Raw genomic sequence first — 26,225 nt, forward strand, 5'->3', positions numbered from 1 at the left:
TCCACCTCCTCAATGTGTCCTAGCTCCATCATCATTATAAACTTCATGATTACATTAGTCATCGTCGTCTGCTGTGATCTCTACGCTGTAGCCTTCATGTGCCGTCGCCATCACTCCAGCGAGGCCCCAGTCCCTTGTAATTTACTGCCTTGCATTTTATTTCGGGTTTATTTTTTGTTTAATTTTCCCCAGATAATGAATTAATAATGCGCCAAAGCTGGCCGTGCGGAGGGCAGTAATTCGCTCCTCGGCGACACGTAATTAAACGGGAAGCAAGAGCGCATTAGACTTTTTGGAAGCGCGAATGGGTAATTTAAATTGGATGAGATGCGTCCTCACCCTCAGCGCCCCCCATCAGCGAGAGCGCCCTGGCACCGAGCCGGCGTCAAAACCAGAAACCTCTCCAGCGGATTAGCGGGAGTGAGGAGCGCCCCATGGAAGCGAGCGATTCGAGCCGCGAGCGGCGCGCGACGCGACATCGGGGTCAAAGGTCAAAGCACCTCGCAAGCCCACACGAGTTATGCTTCTGGTGGAATTCCACATCCCTATGGCAGGGGCCAGTCTCTCAAAAAGTTGACCCAATGTTACCTTGCAACAAATGAGTGCTTAGCAGTTTAAATGAGCCGGAGGGATGATGCTGATGACAAAGAGCGTCGACCATAGCGCATCATCATTGTCGGCCTTGATCGATCTACTGCTGGATGAAGGCCTCCCCAAGCCATCGGCATGTCCCCTTGCTAGTTTTCTTACATGAGTGTTAAGCTACCACAATGACGCAACTCGGATTATATGTCCAGGACAAATATCAATTAACCGGCCTGGCGGTGAGGTGGTTTGAGCACGCGGTAGGCAGGCAACTGTAAAGGCTGTGAACTAAAATTCCTTTGTTCTGTGGATATAGTTTCCTCTGCCCATAAGAATGTAGAATTTCCACCGCTGATGCGGGGCCGTGGCTCCGCAGGCTCGCGAGAGATGGCGGCGGCTTGGGGGAGGCCTCGGTACGGCAGCGGATTGAGCATGGCTGACGGCTAACGACGATGACTGGGGGCCATAACCCAGAGACGCACGCTACTCCCACGCGTGCGTGGAAGGGAAGTCGCCATTGACAAAGGCCGATTGAGATTCCTCGCGCTGCAGCCGCGGTAGAGCGCCGGTGAGCCGCACGCCTACGCAGCGCTCGCCCCACAGCGCCACAGGAAACGGCGCAATCGCCGTGGGGCTGACCATCGCAAGCACGGCACCTGCCCCTGCCCTGTCCTGCCCCGGTGCGGAGCTCCAAGCCTTCGACTTTTAGCTGAAACAAAAGCGCCCGGTACAACCCGGTCTGGGTGGGCCCTGTGAATGGTCTCACTTGATTATAAAGGTCATCTTCGCACTCTCCCGAGGGCCTAGGACTCGAGGTAGGAAGGGATAAATGTCAAGAGTCTTCCACGCAAGGGACACCTGGGATACAAATCATCATTACCATCAGCAGTCACGGTCAATCCACTGCTGTATGAAGGCCTTTGCGAGCCACTGTCACAAACCCTGCGACGTAACTGAGACACAAATTCAAGGTCCAAAATGTACGGTGCCAAAATAAACTGGCCCAAAAAAAAGCACAAAATGTTCTCGACTCACAAAACAATTGTCTTCTGACGTGGAGTGAAAAACCCCCTCGATTTACAAAAGACAAATAACGCCACGACTCGATCAATCAGGCCAGAAAAGCGGCGCTGATACAAAGTGTACTTTGGACCCGGTGCATAAACCCACACGAATCCTCTCGCAACATAAAGAATTGTCTCGAAAAAATCCCGGCTAACTCACCGCTGGCCCTGCCGCTGCCCTCTCGGTGTGTTTGGGGGCCGGGCGGGGAGAGGAAGAGGGAGGGGGGTAGGGAGAGGCGGATGGCGCCTGCGCTGGTGGGGATTGAGTCCCTGAATTATGGCAACGTCAACGGGTATAGAATCTCCACCTCTGACCTCCGCACCTTGTGCAATCGCGCGGGGATAACGGCGTGGCGCTTTGTAAGCGCCGGCTCCGCGGACTCGGGAGGGGAGGGAGGGTGCCATGGGAAAACGCAGTGGACGGTGACGCCTCGACCACCTCCTCCTCGTGATTCTCTTTCTCCTCTCTTCTCTTTCTCCGACCCCAACCACCGCCGTTCCCCGTTCGCTTTGTCTCTGGGTGAATGTCACAATAAGGGGCGTGTGATTCCACGGTGGAGTAGCGGCCAATGGAGAGGCGACACAACCCCGGGGAGCGTGTTGCACCGCAGAGGTGGAGTGATAATAGCAGCTCGCGTGCAGCGAGCAACTTGCGTTGTTGAGTTGTGAGACGGTGAGAGACAGTGGTGGTTTATACAGGCTTTCATCCAGCAGTGGATAGATCGTAGTTGCCGATGGTGATCGTCTGGCCAGATAAGGTGAGATGAAGAGATTGTGGTGGTGTTGTGGTTTTGCTCATCTCCGTTCTGATCCATTGCTTGAAATTCCACATTCCCATAGCAGAGAGAAACTGCTCCATCGGACTAGCAACGTAAGATTCCAACAGTGGTTCCTATCTTTTCGATCCCACGGACGAATATTGACCCGGATTTAAACTCGGCTTCTTCCCGATTGTGAGTGTACGCACATTCCGGTTGTGTGAGAGCACGCACACACACACACACGTGTTCACGCACGAATACAAGAGATCATCCTCCTTTTAGGCACATCGGCTTCTGCGGCGAATGCTGTGAGCCCCTATTAAGGCAAGAGGCCATCAATCACAGATGCTAGCACTCACGCACGTGCACACACACAGAGACCCCCCCCCCCCCCCTCTATCTTCTCCAAGGAAAGTCCTGTTCGGGAGCTCCTATTAAGGCTCACACAGCGCACGAGCGGTGGTGTGGCCAGGATCACACCCAGCCGCCTTTGTCTCCCCAGTACTCAACTCGTTAACCCTGAGTCGACCTAGGAGAAGCCCGGAACGAGGATAGAAATAGTGGGCGGGAATCAAACTCAGGTCGCCAGGTTCGTAGTGCAGCATTCCACCGCACACACACGCGCACGCAGATACAAAGACACACACACGCAGACACACGCACACGCGATGCGAATCTCCAAACCGCCCATCATCCCCACGCCTCGCAAGTCGTGCAGTCAGCTGCGCACCACCGAGGGAGGGAGCCGAGCGGGAGGGATGGAGGGGGGGCATTGGGAGTGGGGCGGGGGGCGTGTGGGTGCAGGGGGGTTCTTTTGGCACAGCCCCCTTCCCCCCCACCGTGATCTCCCCTGCGAGCGGAGGGGGCAGCTCCGGAACACCCCGCGGGCAACAAAAGCACCCCCGGGGGCATCTCATCTGGCGAGCGGGCGGGCGGGCGAAGCGGGCGGTCTTCGCTGTGAGGACGGCGCGGCTGCTTCATCCTTCGCTGGCCGGTTTTGCCCGCACAGAGGGAGAGAGAGAGCGCTGCTTGGCTGGGTGGTTAATTAATTGGCCCACTCGCCTCGCGTTTGCCGGCCTGGCTGGCGACCGGCTGGCAGTGTCGGCTTCAATTAGCGGCTCGCTGGGCCCGGGGGTGTCGGGGCCCGTCCAGCCGCGCCGCCGTTTGTTTGGAGCGTGATGGATGCGCGTCCACCAGCGGCGCTTCCTGTCCCAATTCTTAACGTTTAAAAATGTTGGTTTAGTTTCCGTCCGAAAGCTCGACGCGCGCAATAGAGTTACGCGCGCGACCTCGACGGCACGGCGGGCTCGCCTCATCGCCGCCGAACCGAGGACGTGCGATCATCCCCGCGTGACGCGGGTCGCCACGCGGTGGCTCTCGTGCTGTCGACGGTCGCTTTGCGGAGACGGGGACGAGGTCAGACAAACCACGAGCACGGCGGAGGACGGGCCGAGCTGGCAGCGTGCGTCAGCGTCGCTCGCTTGCACAGCGGTTGTTTACGCCGAGTAACCGAATCCATAACTTATATTGCGGCGGAGCACAAACACTAATTTATCATGCGTCTGTCGGTCGGGTTGAGAAGTGGCAGAGGGGAAGGGGGGGGGGTAGAGTGAACCTTGACGATCCCCTCGGCGAGGGGGTAGCTTGCGAGCCCCTTCACCCCCCCGGCCCCCCAGGAACAGCGCCGTGCGTCATCGCTGTCGCGGCCGACTCATCTGGAGCGTGCGAGCGGCGGCCGCTACAAACACGGCCCTTGTTCGACCCGCAAAAAAAAAAATGTCATCGTTTTTAATAAATAACAGTTTTAGTTTCTCGCGTTTCTTTCTCTGGGAGGTGCGAGAGGCGCGGGCGTGTGAAGTCACGCCGAGCTCGGCTCAGAGGCGGGACGTCACCGTGACGGGATCCATCGTGGTGGAGGCGGTTGTGTCCATTAATGGGCCCCGTGCCGGTGGTGGAAATTCCTCGTTATTATGACGGGGCCCAGTCTATCCGCTTGTGGAACTCCCCGCGTAGATTTCGCCGTCGTGCTGCGAGCTCCTCGGTGTTCTCTCGGTTTGTGCCGAGTGACATTCGGCGCGATGTCCGACGTTTCGCTCCACGTGCTGAAAGAGCTCGCACAGCACGTGGAGCGATGGGAGTCGTGCCGATCGACTCGCGGCCAACAACCGTTGTTGTTGTTGTCCTTGCCCCCGCCTCTCTGATTAGCACGGTCGGCTACGTACGGTGAGGCAGAAGTTCAATAAACACACGTATTACTGGAGAACACAGCGAGTGGAGAGCCACTGTGGACTCCCCACAAAGTGGCAACTAATTTCTCATCAGCTGTGTGGTCGCGAGGTGGCGAGGGTTATAGGGAGGCCAGTGAGTAATAAAACAACAACGTCGAGAAGATGTCACTGCCCGGCGCGCTGGGCTCGGCGCCTGGAGGTTGGGAGCGTTCACGGCGATGAGACTTTGCGCTTCCTGCCGCTCGGCGCGCCAGCTGGGTCCTCGCAAATCTGTTCCCGCTCGGATCCCCGCATGCGTGTGGATGACCTCCCGTAACGCCGTGGCCAGAGATGCACTCAAGGACGCAATGTGCTCGCCCCACGCTGGCGCGGCTGCCCGCTGTAGCCTCACGTCCTCAATGTGGCCTTTATAGCCTTCCAGTGGCTGTCCAGAGCACTGTGGAAACTCCACATTACTATCGCAGGTACGGGTCTCCTGTACATATTGGACAACCACCGTCGCTGGCTCTCCATGCGTACATTTTGTTGACGAACAAGACCAGGGATCTCGCTGAATACGTTGTGGGTACGCTGGCACATGACGAGTAGTAGCCACAGCCATAGCAAGAGGCATACAGGATGTGGTGAGCCGAGTGCGGAAATATTGTTTTCGGGTCACTAACACGGACAGTCGCGACTGGAACTAAGCCCTGCACAGGACCAGAGAAGATGGTGGGCCGAGACGGCCACTGCCCGGGATTTGAACTCTCGTGACCTTCCCATCGTGAGCCGAGTCCTCTGACCACTGCACCAGCGGGCCGTGAAACCGCTCAGCAACAGGCGTGCGTCCGCACCGCCTCGACGTGGCCATCGCGACCTCCCCTGGCCAGGTCATCGGGCAGCAGCATCCACGACCGTCGGCCACTCTCTGGACGTGCCGATTCCCCCCTCCCCCCCCCCCCCTGCAGGGAAACGCGCCCGAGCCAGAGGTGCGGCGCGTTCAGAGAGAAAAGGGACGCATTCCAGGGGACCTGGCCCGAGGGGGCTCACAGTTCCTCAGCGTGGCTGGGGAGGCAGCCGAGTTCAAGTTGGCTCCACCACGCCACGATCCCAGTGCCTGTGGCCAACGAGCTCTGCCCTTTCACCGAGGTTGTGGATAGCGGCCCCCGCCCCCCATACAATACACAGGGCTCCGCGTAGTGCCCCTTGACTGCCGTGTCAACGAATCAACGCCGACCTGCCCAGCACGTGGGCGCCAACACCCCGCGCGCGATCCCAAAGGAAGTCCCGCCCCGCCCGCACAGCCCCAAATCCGCGGCCCTGCCACGATGCACATCCCGGCGCTTCCCGCGGGGGCGGCGGCTTCCGGCAATTATGACGACGACGACGACGAGGAGGAGAAGATTGGCCCGCGCTCTCACGCGTGGCCGCGAGGGGACGAGGCGCCGTTGTGCTGGCACATGCCTCGGCTACAACACTGCCATCGCGCCATCGTCACCACCATCATAATTTTCATTGTCGTTATTGTCCCTGAACGTACGCGAGATCCACACAAGTACGCGCGCATGCTCATCGCCGTCGTCACCTGCGTCAGCCAGTTTCTATCCACTGACAGGCAGAAGCACGTGATCTCACTGCCCACCGCGTGTGAAGGTCGGTGACGCGGCCCAGCGCGCGATCGCTGCTTGTTGTTGCAAATGTTCACGATTCTAATCCAGTGGCTGCCCTGGTTAATACTGCCGTAACAACACTACGCGCCGTCCGCTTCACAGTGGCTGATGAAGATCCCCTGACGTCATTCCAAAGAGTAGGTCACTGTGTACCGGCGTCAAATTCAGGTCTGAATTTGCTAATTTAGAAAATGACCCAATGGGGATTCTACACAGCAGCAATCATCGCTCTCCCCTTGAGTTCTCAGCTTGTCAAACTAAATCAACTTCAAACTTGTGTGGATAGCACATTATGCAAAGGGTATTCTTTTACCGCACACATTCCGCGGTGTCATCCCTAACCGCCCACGATATCCAAGCACAATTCCGCGCAAGCGCGTTCGTGCTCGACTGCACTCAGCCAGTTTCTGTCCGCTGCTGGGTGGAAGTTCACGACCTGGCTGCCCAAGGTGCAGCGGGGGCGATTACAAATTTCCACGCGCAATCGTAGCCATCGCCGGGAATTGAACGGACATTTTCATCCGTCGCGACAAGCAGGAGCGTCGATTTGCTCCGACAGGCTATTCGTCAACGTGCGTGAAATATTATTTTGTTAGAACATGACTTCTTACATGGCGCAGAGTCGCTCAACTTTTGCGGTGTCCCCGCATTTTTGGCTAACGGCGATGGAGAAGCCTCGATCCATCATACGCGGCACGCGCCTAGTGGCGCGACACTACGCGCGCACCTCGCGTGCGTCCGTGTTCGCCGTTCCGGCCTTAGGGGCCGGCCATAAATGACGCCACAAAACATGCTTCAAATCGCTTTAAACTATTGTCATTGTAGTGCGTATTTGATGTGCCGCTGCACTCTGATGTTGCAGGAGAAAACATGTATTAAAAAGTCTATTTAATTAAGTAGAACGTGTTGTCTATATTTATTTAAAGTTGCGCATTTTGATGTGACGTCACATTTCTCAAACACCCCCCCCCCCTCGTCACACATCGTCACAAATGTCTGACCCCCCCCCCTAGGTGCGTGACGTCATTTATGCATGGCCCCTTAGGAGGTCGTCGCCCCCCACCTCGTCACCAGCAGTCTGTGTGGCTCTACAGGGGCACCTTTGTCTCTTTATGCACGCGTGCATCTGTATCAGTAATGAGGCAGCATCGTTGAATACGCACAAATGGTGGCAGTCCCTTTGTCCATCAGCTGCTGGATGAAGGCCTCCCCCACGCCGTGCCGCTCCGTGCGAGCCGGTGAAGTGACGAGAACCCCCGCACCGGTTACGATGGCGCTCGCCACTGGTGTTAGCCGCAGCTAGGAATCGAACTCGGTTTGCCAGGTCCATAGCTCAGTGCACGAACCAGTGCATCAGTGACGTATTGTCAGAACCACTCGTGAGGCAATATCTTGGTCATTGGGGTTTCTTCACAGCAGTCAAGAGCCACATCCTCCGCAATTATCATGAGACCACTGACGAACCACAATAACAACAACAATAATAACAATACGGCCCATTAGCACCTGGGGCTTGAAACATCGATAGCATTGCAGAGTGCATGGAGACTCCGATGACCAAGACGGGGGTCAATTTGCACTAAGCCGCCTCGCACAAAAGCGGGCCCCGCAGCGGGGCTGTGTGTGTGAGTGTCGCTAATGAATAACGGGGCCCCACGCGGCGTTCTGCGCCCCCCCCCGTGCCCCTCAGCCCAGCTTCTCCAGGAGGCTCTGGGTGGCCCCGCCTGTGAATCACAGCCATCACATCGCATGGGACGTAAGAGATGTGTTATTCGCGTTCGATCTATCCGAGTATTAGCTTCACGCTCAAGGGGTTCGGAAGAGCGGCGCGTGACAGGGCAACGGATACGCAAAGTCAAGACGGCTCGCTCCCAATGAGGTTGGATTTGATCGCGTCTTCGAATCAAAACTGTTCGCCGAACTCCACGGTGGCGGGGTTCGAGTGGGTGCGTGCCAACGCTGCGGAAGATCTCTCTGTCTCCCTCGCGGGGTGCAGGACGCGGACGACGCGTGCGGTGGCTCGGGCACGAGCGAAACAAACGTCGTCGTCACGGGGCAGCTGTCGGGAGCTCATCGCGCTGCTCACGCTCGCCTGGCCCCTCGTACAGCCAGGCCTTCGCGGAGAAGTGAAACGTAATGAATAACTAAGTAATTGCCTGTCCATTGCGTGACGATTATGTTGTAGGGACACGATAGAGAGAGAGAGAGAAGAGACAGAGAAAAAGGGCGTTTAAATTTATAAATGGTGCATCCGGTAATAAGATGTAAGGCTATGCCGTGGAGAGAAGCGAGCTCCCAACAAAATAGCTGCAAAGGAAATAAAAATGCAACATCCACATCAGGCAGTGAGTGTCTGCAGCGATTTCTTTCCAAACGCCACCAAGTCCCAAGACTCGCTCTCCAGGAGGGTCCTGTTGCAAATATACAAACACTGATGTCAGGCCCTAAGTCGGCATCATTGGTACCCACCTCCTGTTTACAACCTTGAGCCGGTGGTGAAAATTCCACATTCCCATGACGGAGGCAAGTATATACATTGGACAACCACTGCTGACTTCCATTTCTTTAGAACAGTTTTTTTGTCTTTTGTTTGTTGTTCTCCCCCTGCACCTCAAATTAGCACGGTTGGCTACGTACGGTGCGAAAGAAGTTCAACATACATACAAAGTGGTGCTCATTGTATTGGGCCCAGAGGGATTGATGGGCTGAGTCAAACTCCCAAACAGGAGTTGAATTCAGCCACCGTCCAATTGGGAGCCGCTAGCCCTGCCGCTGAGCCACGTGACTCGGGTTGCACCGCGAGTGTCGTGCGACGCAATGTTCGTCGCTTTGGGGTGCCACAGTGACGAGATGTTAACTTCCTCGCCTGGTATAGAGGAGGTCGTGGGTTCGATCCTGACCCTGATGCCTGCTGTATATTTGGAGTTCGCGTGTCTCTCTCCCCGTGGTCACGTGGGTTTTTATCTGGGTCCTTCGGTTTTCCCTCCACATTAAGAAACACGCGTTGAGAGTATTTGGTTGCTGTAAATGTCCACATTGTAAGCCACTTCGTTGGGCTATCATTTGCGGCCAGGTCGCTTCTGAAAAAGAGCTACACAGCTCATTGGGCCTTACCTGGTCAAATATAAAATAGTTGAATACAGTCGTCTCGTTTTCGGGCATCTGCGTGCGAGTGTGTGTGATGAGACCGGAGTGTCCGGAATGAAACCCACCACGCTATCCTGGGAATAACGGCGCTCAACATTTTGATGCACAGACGGATTGTCGTGCACCTACTTGCTGCACTGCCTTCACTTGCTTCCAGTTAGAGAACTCCTGGGCGTCGTAGTTCTACCTTGATGCGGTCCACCAACATCGCCTGCCAATTAATGTGCCACTACATACAAAGTCTGCCATCGGGATCGATTGGCCCACGCCGTGTGAATGTGGAACGTCTGTCTGCCATCTCTGGGCCGCTAAGAGACATAAATACGAATTGACGGCTACGTCCTCCTAAAACCCTCAAGTTACTTCCTAAGTCACCTAAAGCACGGATTACCCACATCCCCCACCCCGCCCCTTAAGCTCACCACTAAGTCACTCCCATGACGCCCTTACCTCATCCCCCCTCCAAAATCGACGAAAGGCCTTAGATTGACCAAGTAAAGCCCCCCTTACACCCCCCCCCCAGGTGTGCGGGCATGGGACACGTTACAGGGTTGAGCCTACCCCTCCCCCTCACAGCCCCTCCCTCCTCACCCGGCATCCTAAGAACTTTGGGGTAGAGCCGAGCTGGGATATTTATAAAGCAGCCCCTCCCATCCCCCACACCACCACCCCTATTGTCGCACCCGTACGCGGAAGCACGCATGAGCGCACATACGTGCGTGGATATGTGGGTGTGTGTTGAGCTGTCAACCTGGCTGTGTACACTGTGTATGTGTGTTTGTCGTTGTGTATCTGTGTACGTGTGTCTGTGTGTGGCACTGTGTTATTTGTGCCACCCCATGATTGTGTTTACATTTGCTGTGTGAATGTTGTGCCACCTGTATGAGTGTTTGCGTGTGTGTACTGTATGAGTTATGGAGGAGGCTCGTGAAGGATGCGACGCTCACAACAACGAGCAGAGCACCGGGCGATTAAAATGCAGCAACTTGGCACAGTGGGGGGTACATCTGGTGCATCTACCAGTCATCTCAGTCGGCCAACCCATGGCACCAGGGTCTGTCCCGAGACGTCCTGTCAGCGAGCCTTCGCCACTTACATGACGGCCTCAAAGTGCACCTAGCCTGGCACAGGCTCCGTGGCGACGTCACCATCACTTAGTGGCGAGTGGCGGGGTATTGGTTGGTATTGAGTTGTGCATATCCACGTTGCGACTACACGTGAGCATGCCTGTGTTACAGAGTCATATGGAACCGTGTGGATGAATAATTACACGCATTAATACGTTAGTGAATGTAACGGATGAATGAATACGCGAGTGAATGAGTGACCGCTCGGCCTAACGATTGAATGGGTGCGTGAATTAGTGCCGACTCGACCTCATCAAAAATAGAAATCCGCAAAAACCGTTCCCAACACTCGGTGAGGCTGTCCTGGATCAACAAGAACCCTCGTCACCATCACCATACCGCGTGCATGCTGGCTGGGCAACACTGCTGGGCTGGGCTACACTGCTGGGCTGGGCTACACTGCTGGGCTGGGCTACACTGCTGGCTGGGCTGGGCTACACTGCTGGCTGGCTGGGCTGGGTTACACTGCTGGCTGGGCTGGCTGGTCTACACTGCTGGCTGGGCTGGCTGGTCTACACTGCTGGCTGGGCTGGCTGGTCTACACTGCTGGCTGGGCTGGCTGGTCTACACTGCTGGCTGGGCTGGCTGGTCTACACTGCTGGCTGGGTTACACTGCTGGCTGGGCTACACTGCTGGCTGGCTGGGCTACACTGCTGGCTGGGCTGGCTGGTCTACACTGCTGGCTGGGCTGGCTGGTCTACACTGCTGGCTGGGCTGGCTGGTCTACACTGCTGGCTGGGCTGGCTGGTCTACACTGCTGGCTGGGCTGGCTGGTCTACACTGCTGGCTGGGCTGGCTGGGCTACACTGCTGGCTGGGTTACACTGCTGGCTGGGCTGGGCTACACTGCTGGCTGGGCTGGGCTACACTGCTGGCTGGGCTACACTGCTGGCTGGGCTGGGCTACACTGCTGGCTGGGCTGGGCTACACTGCTGGCTGGGCTACACTGCTGGCTGGGCTGGGCTACACTGCTGGCTGGGCTGGGCTACACTGCTGGCTGGGCTACACTGCTGGCTGGGCTACACTGCTGACTGGGCTGGGCTACACTGCTGGCTGGGCTGGGCTACACTGCTGGCTGGGCTGGGCTACACTGCTGGCTGGGCTGGGCTACACTGCTGGCTGGGCTGGGCTACACTGCTGGCTGGGCTACACTGCTGGCTGGGCTACACTGCTGGCTGGGCTGGGCTACACTGCTGGCTGGGCTACACTGCTGGCTGGGCTACACTGCTGACTGGGCTGGGCTACACTGCTGGCTGGGCTGGGCTACACTGCTGGCTGGGCTGGGCTACACTGCTGGCTGGGCTGGGCTACACTGCTGGGCTGGCTGGGCTGGACTACACTGCTGGGCTGGGCTGGGCTACACTGCTGGCTGGGCTGGGCTGGGCTACACTGCTGGCTGGGCTGGGCTACACTGCTGGCTGGGCTGGGCTACACTGCTGGCTGGGCTACACTGCTGGCTGGGCTGGACTACACTGCTGGCTGGGCTACACTGCTGGCTGGGCTGGGCTGGGCTACACCGCTGGCTGGGCTGGGCTGGGCTACACTGCTGACTGGGCTGGGCTACACTGCTGGCTGGGCTACACTGCTGGCTGGGCTACACTGCTGGCTGGGCTGGGCTACACTGCTGGCTGGGCTACACTGCTGGGCTGGCTGGGCTGGACTACACTGCTGGGCTGGGCTACACTGCTGGGCTGGGCTGGGATACACTGCTGGGCTGGCTGGGCTGGACTACACTGCTGGGCTGGGCTGGCTGGGCTACACTGCTGGGCTGGGCTACACTGCTGGCTGGGCTGGCTGGGCTACACTGCTGGGCTGGGCTACACTGCTGACTGGGCTGGGCTACACTGCTGGCTGGGCTGGGCTACACTGCTGGCTGGGCTGGGCTACACTGCTGGCTGAGCTGGGCTACACTGCTGGCTGGGCTGGGCTACACTGCTGGCTGGGCTACACTGCTGGCTGGGCTGGGCTACACTGCTGGCTGGGCTACACTGCTGACTGGGCTGGGCTACACTGCTGACTGGGCTGGGCTACACTGCTGGCTGGGCTGGGCTACACTGCTGGCTGGGCTGGGCTACACTGCTGGCTGGGCTGGGCTACACTGCTGGGCTGGCTGGGCTGGACTACACTGCTGGGCTGGGCTGGGCTACACTGCTGGCTGGGCTGGGCTGGGCTACACTGCTGGCTGGGCTGGGCTACACTGCTGGCTGGGCTGGGCTACACTGCTGGCTGGGCTACACTGCTGGCTGGGCTGGGCTACACTGCTGGCTGGGCTGGGCTACACTGCTGGCTGGGCTACACTGCTGGGCTGGCTGGGCTGGACTACACTGCTGGGCTGGGCTGGGATACACTGCTGGGCTGGCTGGGCTGGACTACACTGCTGGGCTGGGCTACACTGCTGGCTGGGCTACACTGCTGGTTGGGCTGGGCTACACTGCTGGCTGGGCTGGGCTACACTGCTGGCTGGGCTACACTGCTGGGCTGGCTGGGCTGGACTACACTGCTGGGCTGGGCTACACTGCTGGGCTGGGCTGGGATACACTGCTGGGCTGGCTGGGCTGGACTACACTGCTGGGCTGGGCTGGGCTACACTGCTGGCTGGGCTACACTGCTGGTTGGGCTGGGCTACACTGCTGGCTGGGCTGGGCTACACTGCTGGGCTGGCTGGGCTGGACTACACTGCTGGGCTGGGCTACACTGCTGGGCTGGGCTGGGATACACTGCTGGGCTGGCTGGGCTGGACTACACTGCTGGGCTGGGCTGGCTGGGCTACACTGCTGGGCTGGGTTACACTGCTGGCTGGGCTGGGCTACACCGCTGGCTGGGCTGGGCTGGGCTACACCGCTGGCTGGGCTGGGCTACACTGCTGCTCGCGCACCGGTTGGGGACTCGTGCTTGGAAGGCAATGAGCTCGAATCCCCGATAGGTGACTGGCGTAGCTCGACCGAGATTTCACAATCTGTCACAAAGACTCAGACATAAAAGAGCCCGGTCCCAGACAAGCACGGAGGAACCCACCCCAAATCCCATCACCCTCTCAGCTCCAGACAAGCCTCGTGGGACAGTTGCTTGGGCAAAGCATATGGAATAAATGGATTTCAAATACCTCACCACCCGCGTCATTATCAATACGCGCACTGCCTCCTGCATAAAACAATGCACACGAACAGCTGTTTTATCAATCCACTGCTGGATGAGGGCCTCACCACGCCGCGCAGGTCGTGAGGGTTGTTTTGACCAGACGGAAACGGAGACAAATTCCACGGTCACGGAATTACAGGGGCATGCGGTCATCGCACGGACCTGGGATCTGCTTTTAATTCCACAGCCATATCAAGTGGCCCCGAGTGGATCTATCTAAACTCGGCAATTGGCTCTATAGGTACGGTACCAGACTACTGTGTAATACATAATCCCGTCGGACATTATATCAGCTTAAACGATACTGTGTGTTAAAACTCGTGACCTTCAGATGCAATGTTACTGTGCTGTAATTCCGTTTCCTTGAAACTTACCACGAGTGCTACTGTAAAGGAATGTGTCTCTGTGTGCGGCGGGCAGCGGTAGTGTAGTGGTTAGCGCGCTGCGCCACGAATACGGCGACCCGAGTTGGATTCCCGTTCACGGCCAACGCCAGTGAAGTTTATCTGAACCAGTCTTCGGCCTCCCCTAGGTCGACTCAGCCTCAAATTAGTACCCGGTGCGGTGTGTAAACATTGCAACTGGGGAGACAAAGGCGGCCGGGCGTGGGGCTGGCCACGCACCTCTTCGTGTGTCGTACCGGCCATCACAGGTGCTCGCTCACAGCACTTGCCCCAACAGTCCGCTGAGGCTATACGCAGGATCGTTGTGTGTGTGTGGTTGTGTGTTGCGGTGAGTGTGTTTGTACACGGGAGTGATTTCCAGGCTCACTGAGGTTTGACGCAGTGACTCTGCAGTGACTCTTCATCATCATCATTGCCAAGTGAGTGGCAGAAAGTTGTACAATGTGCGTGTTCTCAGCCAGACTGTCACATTACCAACGCCTTGATATACGTCACATGTACACATTAATTGGGATTCGGAGCGGCGGCGCAGTGGTGAACGCACTGCGCTACAAACGAGTTCGAATCCCGACCACGGCTGGCATCAGCTGTGAATGAAATCGTAACCATTCCTGCCCCCCCCCTACATACAATATTATTATAGAGATTACATGTATTGTACATCGATACAAAAAATATATAATCGTTTGATATTTTAAGCTAATCTGTACAGCAATGAAACTCTGTACACGTGACCCCGCAGATGCGGGGTCACGTGCCGAGGAAGGTGTGGTCACGCTCAGGGTTGGAGTTGTGGCTGTGACCAGGGCTGGGTTTGTGGTTGTGGTTGGGTTTTGAGTTATAGCTCGGGTTAGGGCCTGACAGGCGGATGCTCTCACCCCCCCCCTCTCTCCCCTGTGCGTGGGGCCTCTTAACAACACCACGGGTATCCCCTCACCCCCTCCCTCTTCACCCCTGGCCTCAACTCTCCTCCCATTGACCCCCCCCCACTCCCCGCTACCTTGCCCAACGCCTCCCCTCCCCCACCACGCGTCTCGCCCCTAATCGATGTAGCGCGTGGAGTGCGACTCCGAGTACTTCACTGGGCCCTGAAAGTAAACGTCAGCACTAGAGAGAGACAAAGGCGGCCAGAGCATGGTGCTGACCACACCACCCCCACACGACCGCGACCAACACTTTGCCCCAACAGTCTGCGTAGACTGTGCACGTATGTCGCGATGCGTGTGTGTGTGCGGGGAGCGGTGGCGCAGTGGTTAGCGCTGCACTTCGAACCCGGCAACCCGACTTCGATTCCAGCTCACGGCCAAGACCAGTAACGAATATATTAACCGATTCTGGGCTTCCCTGGGTCTACTCAGCCTTAAATGAGTATCTGGTGTGGTGTGTAAACCATCAGCACTGGGGAGACAAAGGCATCCGAGCGTTGTACTGGCAATCCACCCCCTCGTGTGCCGTGCTTACCATAATAGGTGTTCACTAACAGCACTTAGCCCAACAGTCTGTTAAACGCTACATGGGTGAACTTTGTCTTTGCCTCGTTTGATTGTGAATGTGTCTGTCTGTGATTGTATATTTGTGTGCATGCCGCACTTGTGTGTGTGTAAACCTGTTACGAGCAGCTAGCACCACGTGAATCGCGCTCTCAAACAAATTTACTCAGCATAACGGATTTGCTAAATGTTTATGTATTATATTTCACGACCGAGCGGCCCCACTCTCACTCTCAAATCCTCAGGTCTGAACACACACAGGCTGCACTAAACTATGCGACCAATTAGCGAGCGTTGGGGTTTGGATCATCTCGAGTCCAGCTCGAAGTTTGGGACTTAGCAGCTTAAACCGTGGCGCGGTCGTAATTGCGGCGATATTTTTGGACTGCATTCAACGAGGGCCTTTGCGAAAATAAGAAAGTGGCTCAAGTTTCAGAGCCAACTTGAGCCTCGGAGGCAGCTGGCGGTGGCCAGGCCCTGCGAGTAAACGTGAGCTCCCCCTCGCCTCCCCAAACAAAAATATAATTCACACCAATCCAGACCCTGCCGTCCTAAACGCTGTGCGTTCACTCCAACGCGCTCCGTGTCGTTTGCGTGTCTGGGTAGGTTGAATTGGTCACTCAGGATGCCACGCGTGGCTTGGGACTCTCCACCGGCCCAGGGTTATTGGGTGACCCACAGGCAGGTCGAGGTCTTCAGAGGAGAGACCACATTGGGAGGGGGAGGGGTGTTGAAGAATGCAAATTGGTTCTTGGCAAACGCGTCGGCCGTAAATTTCCAAAACACGCACCGCACACACTCGCCATCAATCACGGCCCAAGGAACGGCAGTGTTCTATCGTTGAACTCCAGATGTGCTCTGTAATTTTCATCGCGACGTTCCTCCTCCATTCATCAAGCACTGAGCGGCCACTCGGCGAGACCCACGTTGTAAATGTCTCGCCACGGGCGTTACCGTCTCAAGAATGAAGCTAATAAGAAGGAACGCCTCCAGCAGCAGCGGCGGGAATAATAATCATAATCGGACGCTATAACCATCGTAGAATGTAGAGACCCAGGTGGGTGAAGGAGGGGGAGAAGCGATCGGCCGCCGTTGATTGTGACTTAAGAGGGCCGCCTTCATGAGCTCTCCAGACACCCGTAATTGTGTCACCTTTCCAATTTCATCCACTTCCTAACCAATTACTCGATGTGCCTTATCTCCAGCAGATTCACAGAATTTGGCCTGATTAGTTATTTCATTAATCTCCACTTCCCCCCCCCCCCATTCATTCAGATCCAAAAGCATTCAGCCCTCGAGCGGTTGACCGAGCGCGCTAACAACTCAGCCGCTATTCAGGCGCCACGTGGCGGTGCTGTCACACCTGGCTCTGGATACGCGTGAGGCATTGGCACAAACTTTGGTTGTCCCGCATGGGAAATGGGTAGCAACAGATACTGGTGTCACGCGTGGTGATGTCAGTGGGTAGTGTCACACGTGCTACGACGTTTTATGGTGAGCGCAAGCTGGCACGCGTGCGAACGTGTAGAATTGTCACCCGACTACGGCACGGTGACACGCGCGCGGATAGTGTCACAACCGTCGCTTGTGTCGTATTTGAGCTGTAATAACGCGCGTGACTGCAGGGGCCACACACGTGGTGTCAATGTCACATCCGAGGTGAGTAGTGGCACACACGTGGGTGGGAATGGGACGCGGGAGTGGTTTCAAACCCGAATGGCAACGCGTGGCATTGTCGTGACACACGCGAGAACACGCATAGGTGCCAGTAATGTTACGCGTGGCTGTGGTTGCCACACGTGGCTATGGCACACACACATGCCAGTAGCACCATACGTAATACCGTTGGGTTTATACGTGGCTGTATCACACACACACACACGTGGCAGTATGTCACACACACGAACAGTGTCTCACTCATACACACTCACGTGGCAGTATGTCACACACTATAAGATAAATATAAAATAATTTTACCAGGTAAGGCCCACTGAGCTATAAAGCTCATTTTTAGAAGCGACCTGGCCGCAAACTCAACGAAGTGGAGATTTATAGCAGCCAACGACTCTAGACGCATGTTTCTGAATGTGGAGGGAACAACCGGACGATCCGGAGAATAATCCACGCGACCACGGAGAGAGAAACACGCAAACTCCAAATATACATCAGGCGTCAGGGCCGGGATCGAACCCACGGCCTCCTTATACCAGACGCGAGAGTGAACATCTCCTAGCCACCGCGGCGCCCTACACACACAATAGTAAGCTGGTCTCGTCTCATGCACGTGTCAGTATCACACACGCATGAACAATGTCTCAACCATACACACACACGCGCGCGCGCGCACGTACCTCGTACGACCACACGCACTGCGTGCCCGCGAACCTGCGCACGCAGCGGCCGATCTCCACGTCCTCGTGCGAGGTGTGCAGCTCGCGGAGGCACTGGCCCACGTGCGGCCCCACGCGCCGCAGCGCCTCGCGGCTGAAAACCATTCCCGGCCCGCCCATGCAGAAGTTCTCCCCGGGCTCGAGCGCCAACTTGCCCAGCTCCTCGGCCGTGCCCAGCCCCGTCTGGCCCAGGTAGTGCGGCTCGCTGCTGTTGAGGCCGCGTAGGAACTGCTCCAGGCGCTCGCCGCGCACGTAAGCGTCGTCGTCCGCGCGCATGAACCACTCGTAGCGGTCCAGGTGGTGGTCGTGCATGTACTTGAGCATGAGGAAGGACTTCTTTTGCGGCGGGTACGCGTCGTCCACGCCGGGCAGCGTGACCAGCGGCAGCGGCAGCTCGGTGCGCGAGCCCCAGCTCGAGAAGAACTCCACGGTGCCCGGCACGGAGCGCACCCACGTGCTGAACGCGGCGCGACCGCGCGTCTCCAGGTACTTGTGCGCCGTCATCACCCCCACGTACAGGAAGTTTTGCGGGGTCGCCACGGCGCGCACCGGGGCACCCAGGGGGTCCAGCCGCCCTCCCCAACCGCGGCCACCGCCGCCTCTTCCTTCGTCTCCTCCCGCGCTCCCGTGACGCCACGCCGAGCCGGCCGCGTCTCCGACGGCCAGATGCGCCTGGCAGCCGCTCCCGAGACGTCTCCTGCCGTTGCCGGAGACGGAGCGCGGCACCACCAGCCATGTGGCGGCCGTGAAGCCCAAGACCAGACCGAGCGCCGCGCTCATCCACGCCCGCCGCCTCTGTACGGCCATTGCGGGGCCGCTACAGCGGCGGGGATTCCAGCGACAGTCCGCACCTTCCAGCGCCTCCGACACCTCACCAGCCTCCTCCTCCTCCCCGCTAAACACCTCCTCCTACTCCTACAGCAGCGGCAGACGCAGCGGCGGCGACCGCCCCTCGGAGCCGTCGAGTCCGCTACGCCCTGACGACGCAGGAGCGCATTCCCTCGACGGAGTGCCTCCTCCCTGTGCTGCCACGCTCGCTCTCCGCTCGCACTCCACGCGCTCTCTCGGCTCGCCCGGCTGTCACGGGGACGCGGGGATGGAGACGGTGGCGGGCACGCCGGGAGTCCTCGCGGCCGCGCCGCGCGCTCGCCGCCCTCCTCCTTCTCGCTCTCCTCCTCCACCCGCTCCTCCTCCTCCTCCGCCTTCTCGGCGTCCCGCGCCCACAATCTGAGATCCTATCCCCTCTCTCGAAGCCATTTTGTCGGCGCGACGTCACCCGTCGTCCATGGCGGTGCGCGGCGTGGGGGTAGCGAGAGAGCGCGAGCGGGGTGGTGCGTGGGAGTGCGTGGACCCCCCGCGAGAGAGAGAGCGCAGCGCGCGACCTGGCGGAGGAACAGCGACTCGCAATCTGTCTCCAGCCCGTCACTTTGTCTAGCCCGTCTCGAAAACCTCCAACCTGTCTCACTGCTTGACCCACACTCACTGCCTGTCCCACTAGTCCGCACGTCCTACCGCCACGCGACACGAGGTCTGTGAAACTTCTAAACCCGCCGGGCTACGCCAAACAGAACCTGAACGTGTGAACCCATCTGCGCGGACACGTGTTTTATCCCCTTGTCAGCGTAGTCTCCTGTCCTCCCACACGGAATCGGCCAAGCCATTCCGATGCAAGGTTCGAGTCTGGAGACTCGGAGGGAGGCATCGCTGTGGATACATCTCACACCACTGTCACCACCTGCCGTGCCTCTCTTACACAATGCTGGAGCAGTCCCCGACCTGTGGCGGCGGGGAGATAGCGGGATCCCTCCAGGCCATGGGATCCCTCCAGGCCCTGGTGTGCAGTTGTACTACAAGCCTGCAGACGCGACAGCGATGGGCCCCCTTAACGGCATACGTGGACAGCGTTGGCTACTCGCAATGGGCTCCCGCTGATACTCGCACCAGCCACTCACCCCCCACCCGCCAGCTCAAATGTGTTGCCTCATCACACCTGCCGCCCTTGACAGAAGCATACGCATCAAAATACAAACTACATGACGGTAGAACAGATTAGAGCAAGGCAGAAGCCGTGTAATTACATTGCATGAGAGTGCGTGCCAAGCATTAATTTTCGTGTCTCACAATATTCATAAGTTGGCAATGCCGAGTGCCGACGTGAAAGCCGAGTTTCAGTGTTAACGCGTTTTCAGTGTCAATTTTCGTATCAAGTGCCAGAATTCATCGTTGCTCACGTCTAGTTTTAGTGCAGTGGCAGTGTCGCGTGTCGATCTCAGTGCTGCTGTCAATGCGAGTGCAGTGCCAGTGTTCACGTGCCGTGTCAGCGCCCGATGCTCTCTGCACGGTGGTGCTGTGACCCCCCCTGGTGACCAGCTCGAGTTAGATGTAATTACAGACTTTTCAAGTCCACCGATTTCCCCACTCGAACAAGCGCGGGGCTCATCGGACCCATAGCCGGTGAGGAAACTCCACATTCCAGTGACAGCAGCGAAAATGTATGTTCGACCACATCATTGTAGACTTTCCACCATTGTACTTGTTTTATTAACACCGGAGGAATGGATGGGTCGATTCGGGCCATCAGCAACACCTCCAGCACACGACGATTTCGTATTTGTTTCCATTGCAACGAATATCAAGATCAGTGAAACAGCGGGTTTGAGATGCCAAGATATTCCCTAAAAAGCATCAAATCATGAGTTGTGGCGCTGGGGCCATTTGCATTGAAACCGCCTCCTCCTCGTGCCTCCACCCTCCTCCTCGTGCCTCCACGGAGAGACGATGGGTCGGTTTCAACTCCAACTGGGATGTTAAACTGCAACCCTCGACTTTAACGAGCAAGTTGTCCACTAACCACCTGGCCAGATAGATAACGCACAGCATTATTGATACTTTTGCTGTAGTAGATGCTATTATTTTGTTATTCTATCGACGATTACATATACGTTTTTGCAAACAAAAACCTCGTCGAGTAACCGACTGTGGAAGCACCGGGCTTCTCTCTCCCACGACAACCACAGACCTCGCGACACCACGCCCCGCATTGGACGATCGTAGAATCGCCGCACTTGTGAACGCGCCACCCAAGCAGCGTCCCGGCGGTGTCGCTGCGATCCGTACAGGGCCTACTGCTGCCTCCTTGAAATGGTTGACAAAAAAAACTTAGTATTCAACTAGAACACATTTCAAAAGGTTGCTTTTCCATCCTGTCATTAAATTTAAAACAAAAATTTCCCTCCGAATTATTAGCCGGCTGCTTGGAGTACAGGATGGGTCAGATGCAACGCTCTTACAAATGTAGCCTGGCAACTGATTAACAACCAGTTACATTCATCAGCAAAGTCCAATGACCTTTAAACATTACTCGATATCCTAAGTTTTCTATTTTTATGACAACAAAAAGACGCTGAATTCACTACACTGTAATTATCTCCGATAAATAAGGACCTCTTCGAATAATTAAATAATCGTTAAATAATAAAGTGCCCCTCCGCTCAAGGGTGCAGTAGACCCCGAGCCAGCGCTGCTATTTCCACGGCGCTACATCACCTCCTCCGCACGACAAACACCGTTAAACTAACAATAGTGCACTTAATAACAATAATAATAACGCTCATTCGTTGACCGCATTTCCTCTGCGTCTTCCTTTAGACTCAACGACGCGTGCAAACGTGACCGATCTCCTCCGCTTCCCTCGGAAGCCGAGTGTCCTCAAGACCACGAAGCATCTGATCCCAGGTCCCCGTGGATCCGGGGCTGCTCTCCGTGCCGCTGCTGGTGTCGCTGCTGGGCGACGGAAAGGGGTTGTCGATGGCCTGGAAGCCGTCCTGGGGGCCCAGCAGGCTGATGGAGGTGCCGCGACAAACCAGAAGGCCCAACGGCCGTGTGTCTCCAGACATGCGGTACGGCTCTTCTGCATCTGCATCATCCGTAAAATCATCGACATCATCAATAATGTCAACAGCAGCAGTATCATTACCAACATTAATCATCATCACTATCGTCACCAATAACATCAACAACAAAAAAACACTTGATTATGATCGTCAGATATAATCAGCACTGGTAGCATACAAATTAACAATGACATCATAGATAAAATAAATCATCAGCAACAAATATCGCCAGTCACCATCGACATAAAATAATAATAAACTATTATTATCACCACCACCAAAGATAACATCAGCTTTGTCTGTATGAGAAACATCAACAATGGAAACTTTATCAAGAATAATGAGTGTCAACAAATAACAGAAGCAGCAATAATACCAGCAGACTATAACATCGTTATGAAGTAAACATTTACATAATTAACAAATGACATCAACGTACCTGTCAACATCAACAAAAAACTGTGCCTAAAAGTGAATCAATCGGTACAAAGTGTGAAATTGCTAAAGAAGGCAATTATTTGGTGGTGCACTAACGCAAACAACTCGACACATCAAAGACGCTGCCTTAAACATAAAAAGTATATAAACGGGCAATGTTTCGGAAAATCGCCTTCTGCATAGTACACAGGCCAGAGAAGTGCAGTGGCCTCTCCGTGCGATGTGAAGAACAGCCATTGCCCAAAACATTGCTGATCATCATTAGTATTTTTCAGGCAGTGTTATTGACGAATGCTTTTGGAGTTTTTCCTATACTGTAGCAGGTTAATTAAAATCCCAACGTGGCGCCGTGCTGTCACTTGGACGAAAGATCGCCGTTCCGGCCCACTGGCAGTCGTGTAAAATATGCTGTTGTCATTTCCATTTGACTTGTTCTTGAAATATGAGTGCCATATTATAATAACCAACCAGCCTGCATCACGATAACCCATTATCAAAGCTGCATCGCAGAATACATAATTTGGTTACTCAAACCGAGGTCCCTTGTCTGGATAGCGTTTCAACAGGTGCTATAGGCTGCAGCGTGACTACATTATCAGCACAGGGCAGAGCAGCAAAACATGTGGTTGTACTGTACTATGTTGTAAAGTCTGCGTTCCTCATCCCCTTCACCAACCCGAAGTGACAAGCATGGTGAAATGTTGCCAAGTAAGCCCCACAATCCAATGGGGCGTGGGAAGGGCCGAGTCCAGCAGTGGGTCACCAACAGGGCTGTAGGACGAGTACCTCGAAGGTACTCGGTAGCCCCGTCCAACACGAGGTTCACCAGGTGGTCGAACCCCTTGAGGACCCCGCTCACTTCAGGATGGGCAAGGTGGGGTCACAGGAGGGCAGGGGAGCAGGGGGATCAAGGGGTGGGGGTGAGCAGAGGAAGCAGGCAACCAATTTATCAATGTTTATACAGCACACTTAACAGTCATAACAGGTCTCTCACAACGCTTTGCATATGCTACAAACATATGATGACTATTAAACACAATGCATTCAATTTATGACACCATCATCCAACTGTTTAGTGCCACGAGCTGGCATCAGCAGATCCCTCCTTGCCCACTTTCCTCTGCCAGTAAAACCGGCCAGGCTGGTCTTGGTTCGGCCACGAGCATCAGGTGTGGCCGTGAATAACCCCAACACGCGTGTTTGTTGATGCTATTCTCCACTGCGGGGAGCACGTAATTGGTTTTTAGACAATACAGCGACTGCGGTGACGATTTATATGGGAAGCCTCGGGGGGTCCCGTGTATTCATAATGAACAGCAATTCTCTCCAGCGCGCCTCCTCATCCACAAGCGCTATAGCTCCTTGTGGGATGGCGCTCGTATTGCAAGTAGACGAGGTCGCGTCACGGCCAGTGCCATCAACATCCATTGCACCTCTATATCATCACTTTTGCTTCCTTGCGCGAGATGCCATAACAATTTAACGGTCGACACCAGATTGATCGCCAGGTCTGGCTCTTAAAATATTCCACCATCACATATTTTACTTGGCTAGTGAGAACGTGGGTGGCCCTCTCCGTATTAGGTGCTGTGTGTTCTTTAGTGCCTCCTCTGTGTTACTGTACAGCACTGTGTGCTAGGAGTGGCCACAGAATGCCTGACTACCCAGTAAAATCATTAAACGCGAAGCCTTACACGACCCAAAGTGCCAACTCCTGCTCCAATGAACGACAGGGCAATGCTCGTCTTTGTCGGTGGCCTCGAGCCGGTGGTGGAACATTCCGCATTACCCAAGGTGTTGGAGGGTTGAGAATAAAGTCTATCAATTGGATGACTGAAAACCTCTCACAAATTTGTACTAATTTTACCGGCCCATTTTTTTATCATCCTTGACCCCTGATATTCGTCAAGGCTCATTTAATGTATTTATACGTCCAATTCATTATTTAATCAATACACTCCGTAAATTAATAAATTCACCCATTGTTTCACTCATTCGTTCAATGAACTCACTCAAATGTATTAATCGAATTCACTCATTCGTTTAAGTCATTCGCTCATTCAATGCATGCACTCATTCAATTTACAAATTAGGCTCAATTCATTCATCCATTCAACGAATGTGTGGCTTAGGAGAACCCACCGGCACGACCCCCGAAAAACCTCACGTGGACGCCCTTGTTGATGTATTTGGTGAGGTCCAGAATGGCTTCACCCTTCTTCACGTTGCTCTAGGGCCGGTGAAGAAATGCTCATTGTGAACACAACCCCTGCAGTGCCACGTGCCTCCAAGTCTTTACTCACAGTCAAATGTCACGGGATCCCTTGACGTAGCGTCTCTACTCAACATGCTTTAGGCACGGATGAAGCTTTCCTGAATAAAAGAGTGAATGTCACCGCCACGTATTTTTCAGTCTATTTCGTGTGAATTAATTTGTTTACAAACTAATAGGCCTACAGATGGGGTAGTGTTTAACTGCATAATTATAGTTCAAAAATTTCCATCAGGAATTAAATAAAAGGGTGTTCCAATCCGAAATGTATTACGTCTATTAAGTAATAACTGCACATTTCCATCAGGGTCGTTATTGAATCTCATTACAATTAAAGTGTTAAACGACGTTAATGACTGTTGTTACAGTACAAGATTACATATTAGTGCAATTAGTCTCCTCACGGGATCGCATTCGGCGTAAGAGATGATTTGTCGCATACGCAATTAGCTCAAATTCTAGGCGTCCTCATTGAACCGATATTAATTTTACACATTTGTTTGAGCATTGTTTACAATTTAAATTGTATTTTGAAACTGTGCTTTTTACAATCATCATCAGCCATGACCAATCCACTGCTGGATGAAGACCTCCCCAAATGAGAAGAAATGAAGATTGACTTATCAGTACAAAAGTTTTAAATGGGTTTTTTTTACTGTACACCTTGAATTGAGTTTTAACTCGCAGAGTTCTGAGAAACAGCTGCTTTGTTAAACCCGGTTTAGGTAGACCGGTTTATTACCCTGCCGTATTTAAAACAGCGATTTAAAAAATATATATTTCAGCTAAAACAGAGCCACGTGAATAGGAATTTGGTTCTGAAACTGGTTCAGTTTTGGTGGGGGATGAACTCAATCCGATAAACCATGTGCGGCCGATACAAATGGTAACACTTTGTGGTTGGTTAATCGAGATGCATAATCTGGATAATTAAGAGATGGATAATTAATCAGTGGTGGTTAACCGAGGTGTATAATTAATCGAGTCGAATAATCGAGATGTATAATCTGGATAATTAATCGAGGTGGATAATTACCAGTGCTATTCGGGAGGTTAACCGAGATGGATATTGCGGGTTGGCTAACCGAGGTGTATAATTAATCGAGGTTTAATAATCTGGATAATTAATCAAGATGGATTATAATCAGGGGTGGATCCATTTGGGTGGTTAACCGAGATGGATATTTAATCGAGTTGAATAATCGAGGTGTATCATCTGGATAATTAATCGAGGTGGATAATCAGTGGGTGGTTAATTGAGGTGGACCAATTCGCGTGGTTAACCGAGATGTATAATTAACCGAGGTGTATAATTAACCGAGATGTATAATTAATCAATCGCGGTGAATAACGAATTAAGGTGGCGTAGCTGCCGCCGCCTCCACTCACTTTTCTCCTGATGACGAATGCTTGTGTCGCTATCGAAACGTCGTAGTTTTTTGTAAAAGAAAAAAAACCCATCTTGTTCTACGTCACTTTACCGAAAGAGCCAAAGAAGAAAATCGCGAATAGAGCTGCACTCACGTTCAAACGCGCCGCCATGGCCACGTGACGCCAAGTCCCTGCCGGTCACGTGACGCCCCGCCGCCAACCTCCCGCTCTTTATTTCCGGTTCCGCGTGACCCCTTGCCCCCTGCACA

The 26,225-nt window shown here is 54.8% G+C and overlaps 2 protein-coding genes across 5 annotated transcripts in view; both read right to left on the minus strand.

Annotated features, from left to right (window-relative positions):
* The window catches only part of CHSY1 (chondroitin sulfate synthase 1), an 88,634-nt gene extending 68,732 nt beyond the window's left edge, over positions 1 to 19,902 (minus strand). Inside the window, exon 1 of the mRNA XM_032951431.2 lies at positions 17,944 to 19,902. Within this exon, the coding sequence (XP_032807322.2) occupies positions 17,944 to 18,789 (846 nt within the window). The 5' untranslated portion in view covers positions 18,790 to 19,902. The remainder of the gene's footprint in view (positions 1 to 17,943) is intronic.
* Positions 19,903 to 20,492: 590 nt separating this feature from the next.
* Positions 20,493 to 26,197, minus strand: LOC116941004 (U6 snRNA-associated Sm-like protein LSm7). 4 transcript variants are annotated; one of them, XM_032951537.2, is made up of 4 exons: positions 26,110 to 26,197; positions 24,456 to 24,543; positions 23,100 to 23,171; positions 20,493 to 21,898 (listed from the first exon to the last, which is right to left on the minus strand). In XM_032951537.2, the coding sequence occupies exons 1-4, from the start codon at positions 26,125 to 26,127 to the stop codon at positions 21,633 to 21,635; spliced, it is 444 nt and encodes a 147-aa protein (XP_032807428.1). In that variant the 5' UTR covers positions 26,128 to 26,197; the 3' UTR covers positions 20,493 to 21,632. The 4 variants fall into 4 exon arrangements, with proteins under 4 accessions (XP_032807428.1, XP_032807435.1, XP_075923867.1 ...); XM_032951544.2 differs by lacking the exon at positions 24,456 to 24,543 and adding an exon at positions 24,617 to 24,686 and having other exon boundaries at positions 26,110 to 26,193; XM_076067752.1 differs by lacking the exon at positions 26,110 to 26,197 and adding an exon at positions 25,975 to 26,102.
* Positions 26,198 to 26,225: the final 28 nt, after the last annotated feature.

The sequence above is a fragment of the Petromyzon marinus genome, chromosome 1, assembly GCF_048934315.1.
Source record: "Petromyzon marinus isolate PM22_M1 ecotype Great Lakes invasive population chromosome 1, UKy_Petmar_22M1.pri1.0, whole genome shotgun sequence".
Taxonomy (NCBI): domain Eukaryota; kingdom Metazoa; phylum Chordata; class Hyperoartia; order Petromyzontiformes; family Petromyzontidae; genus Petromyzon; species Petromyzon marinus.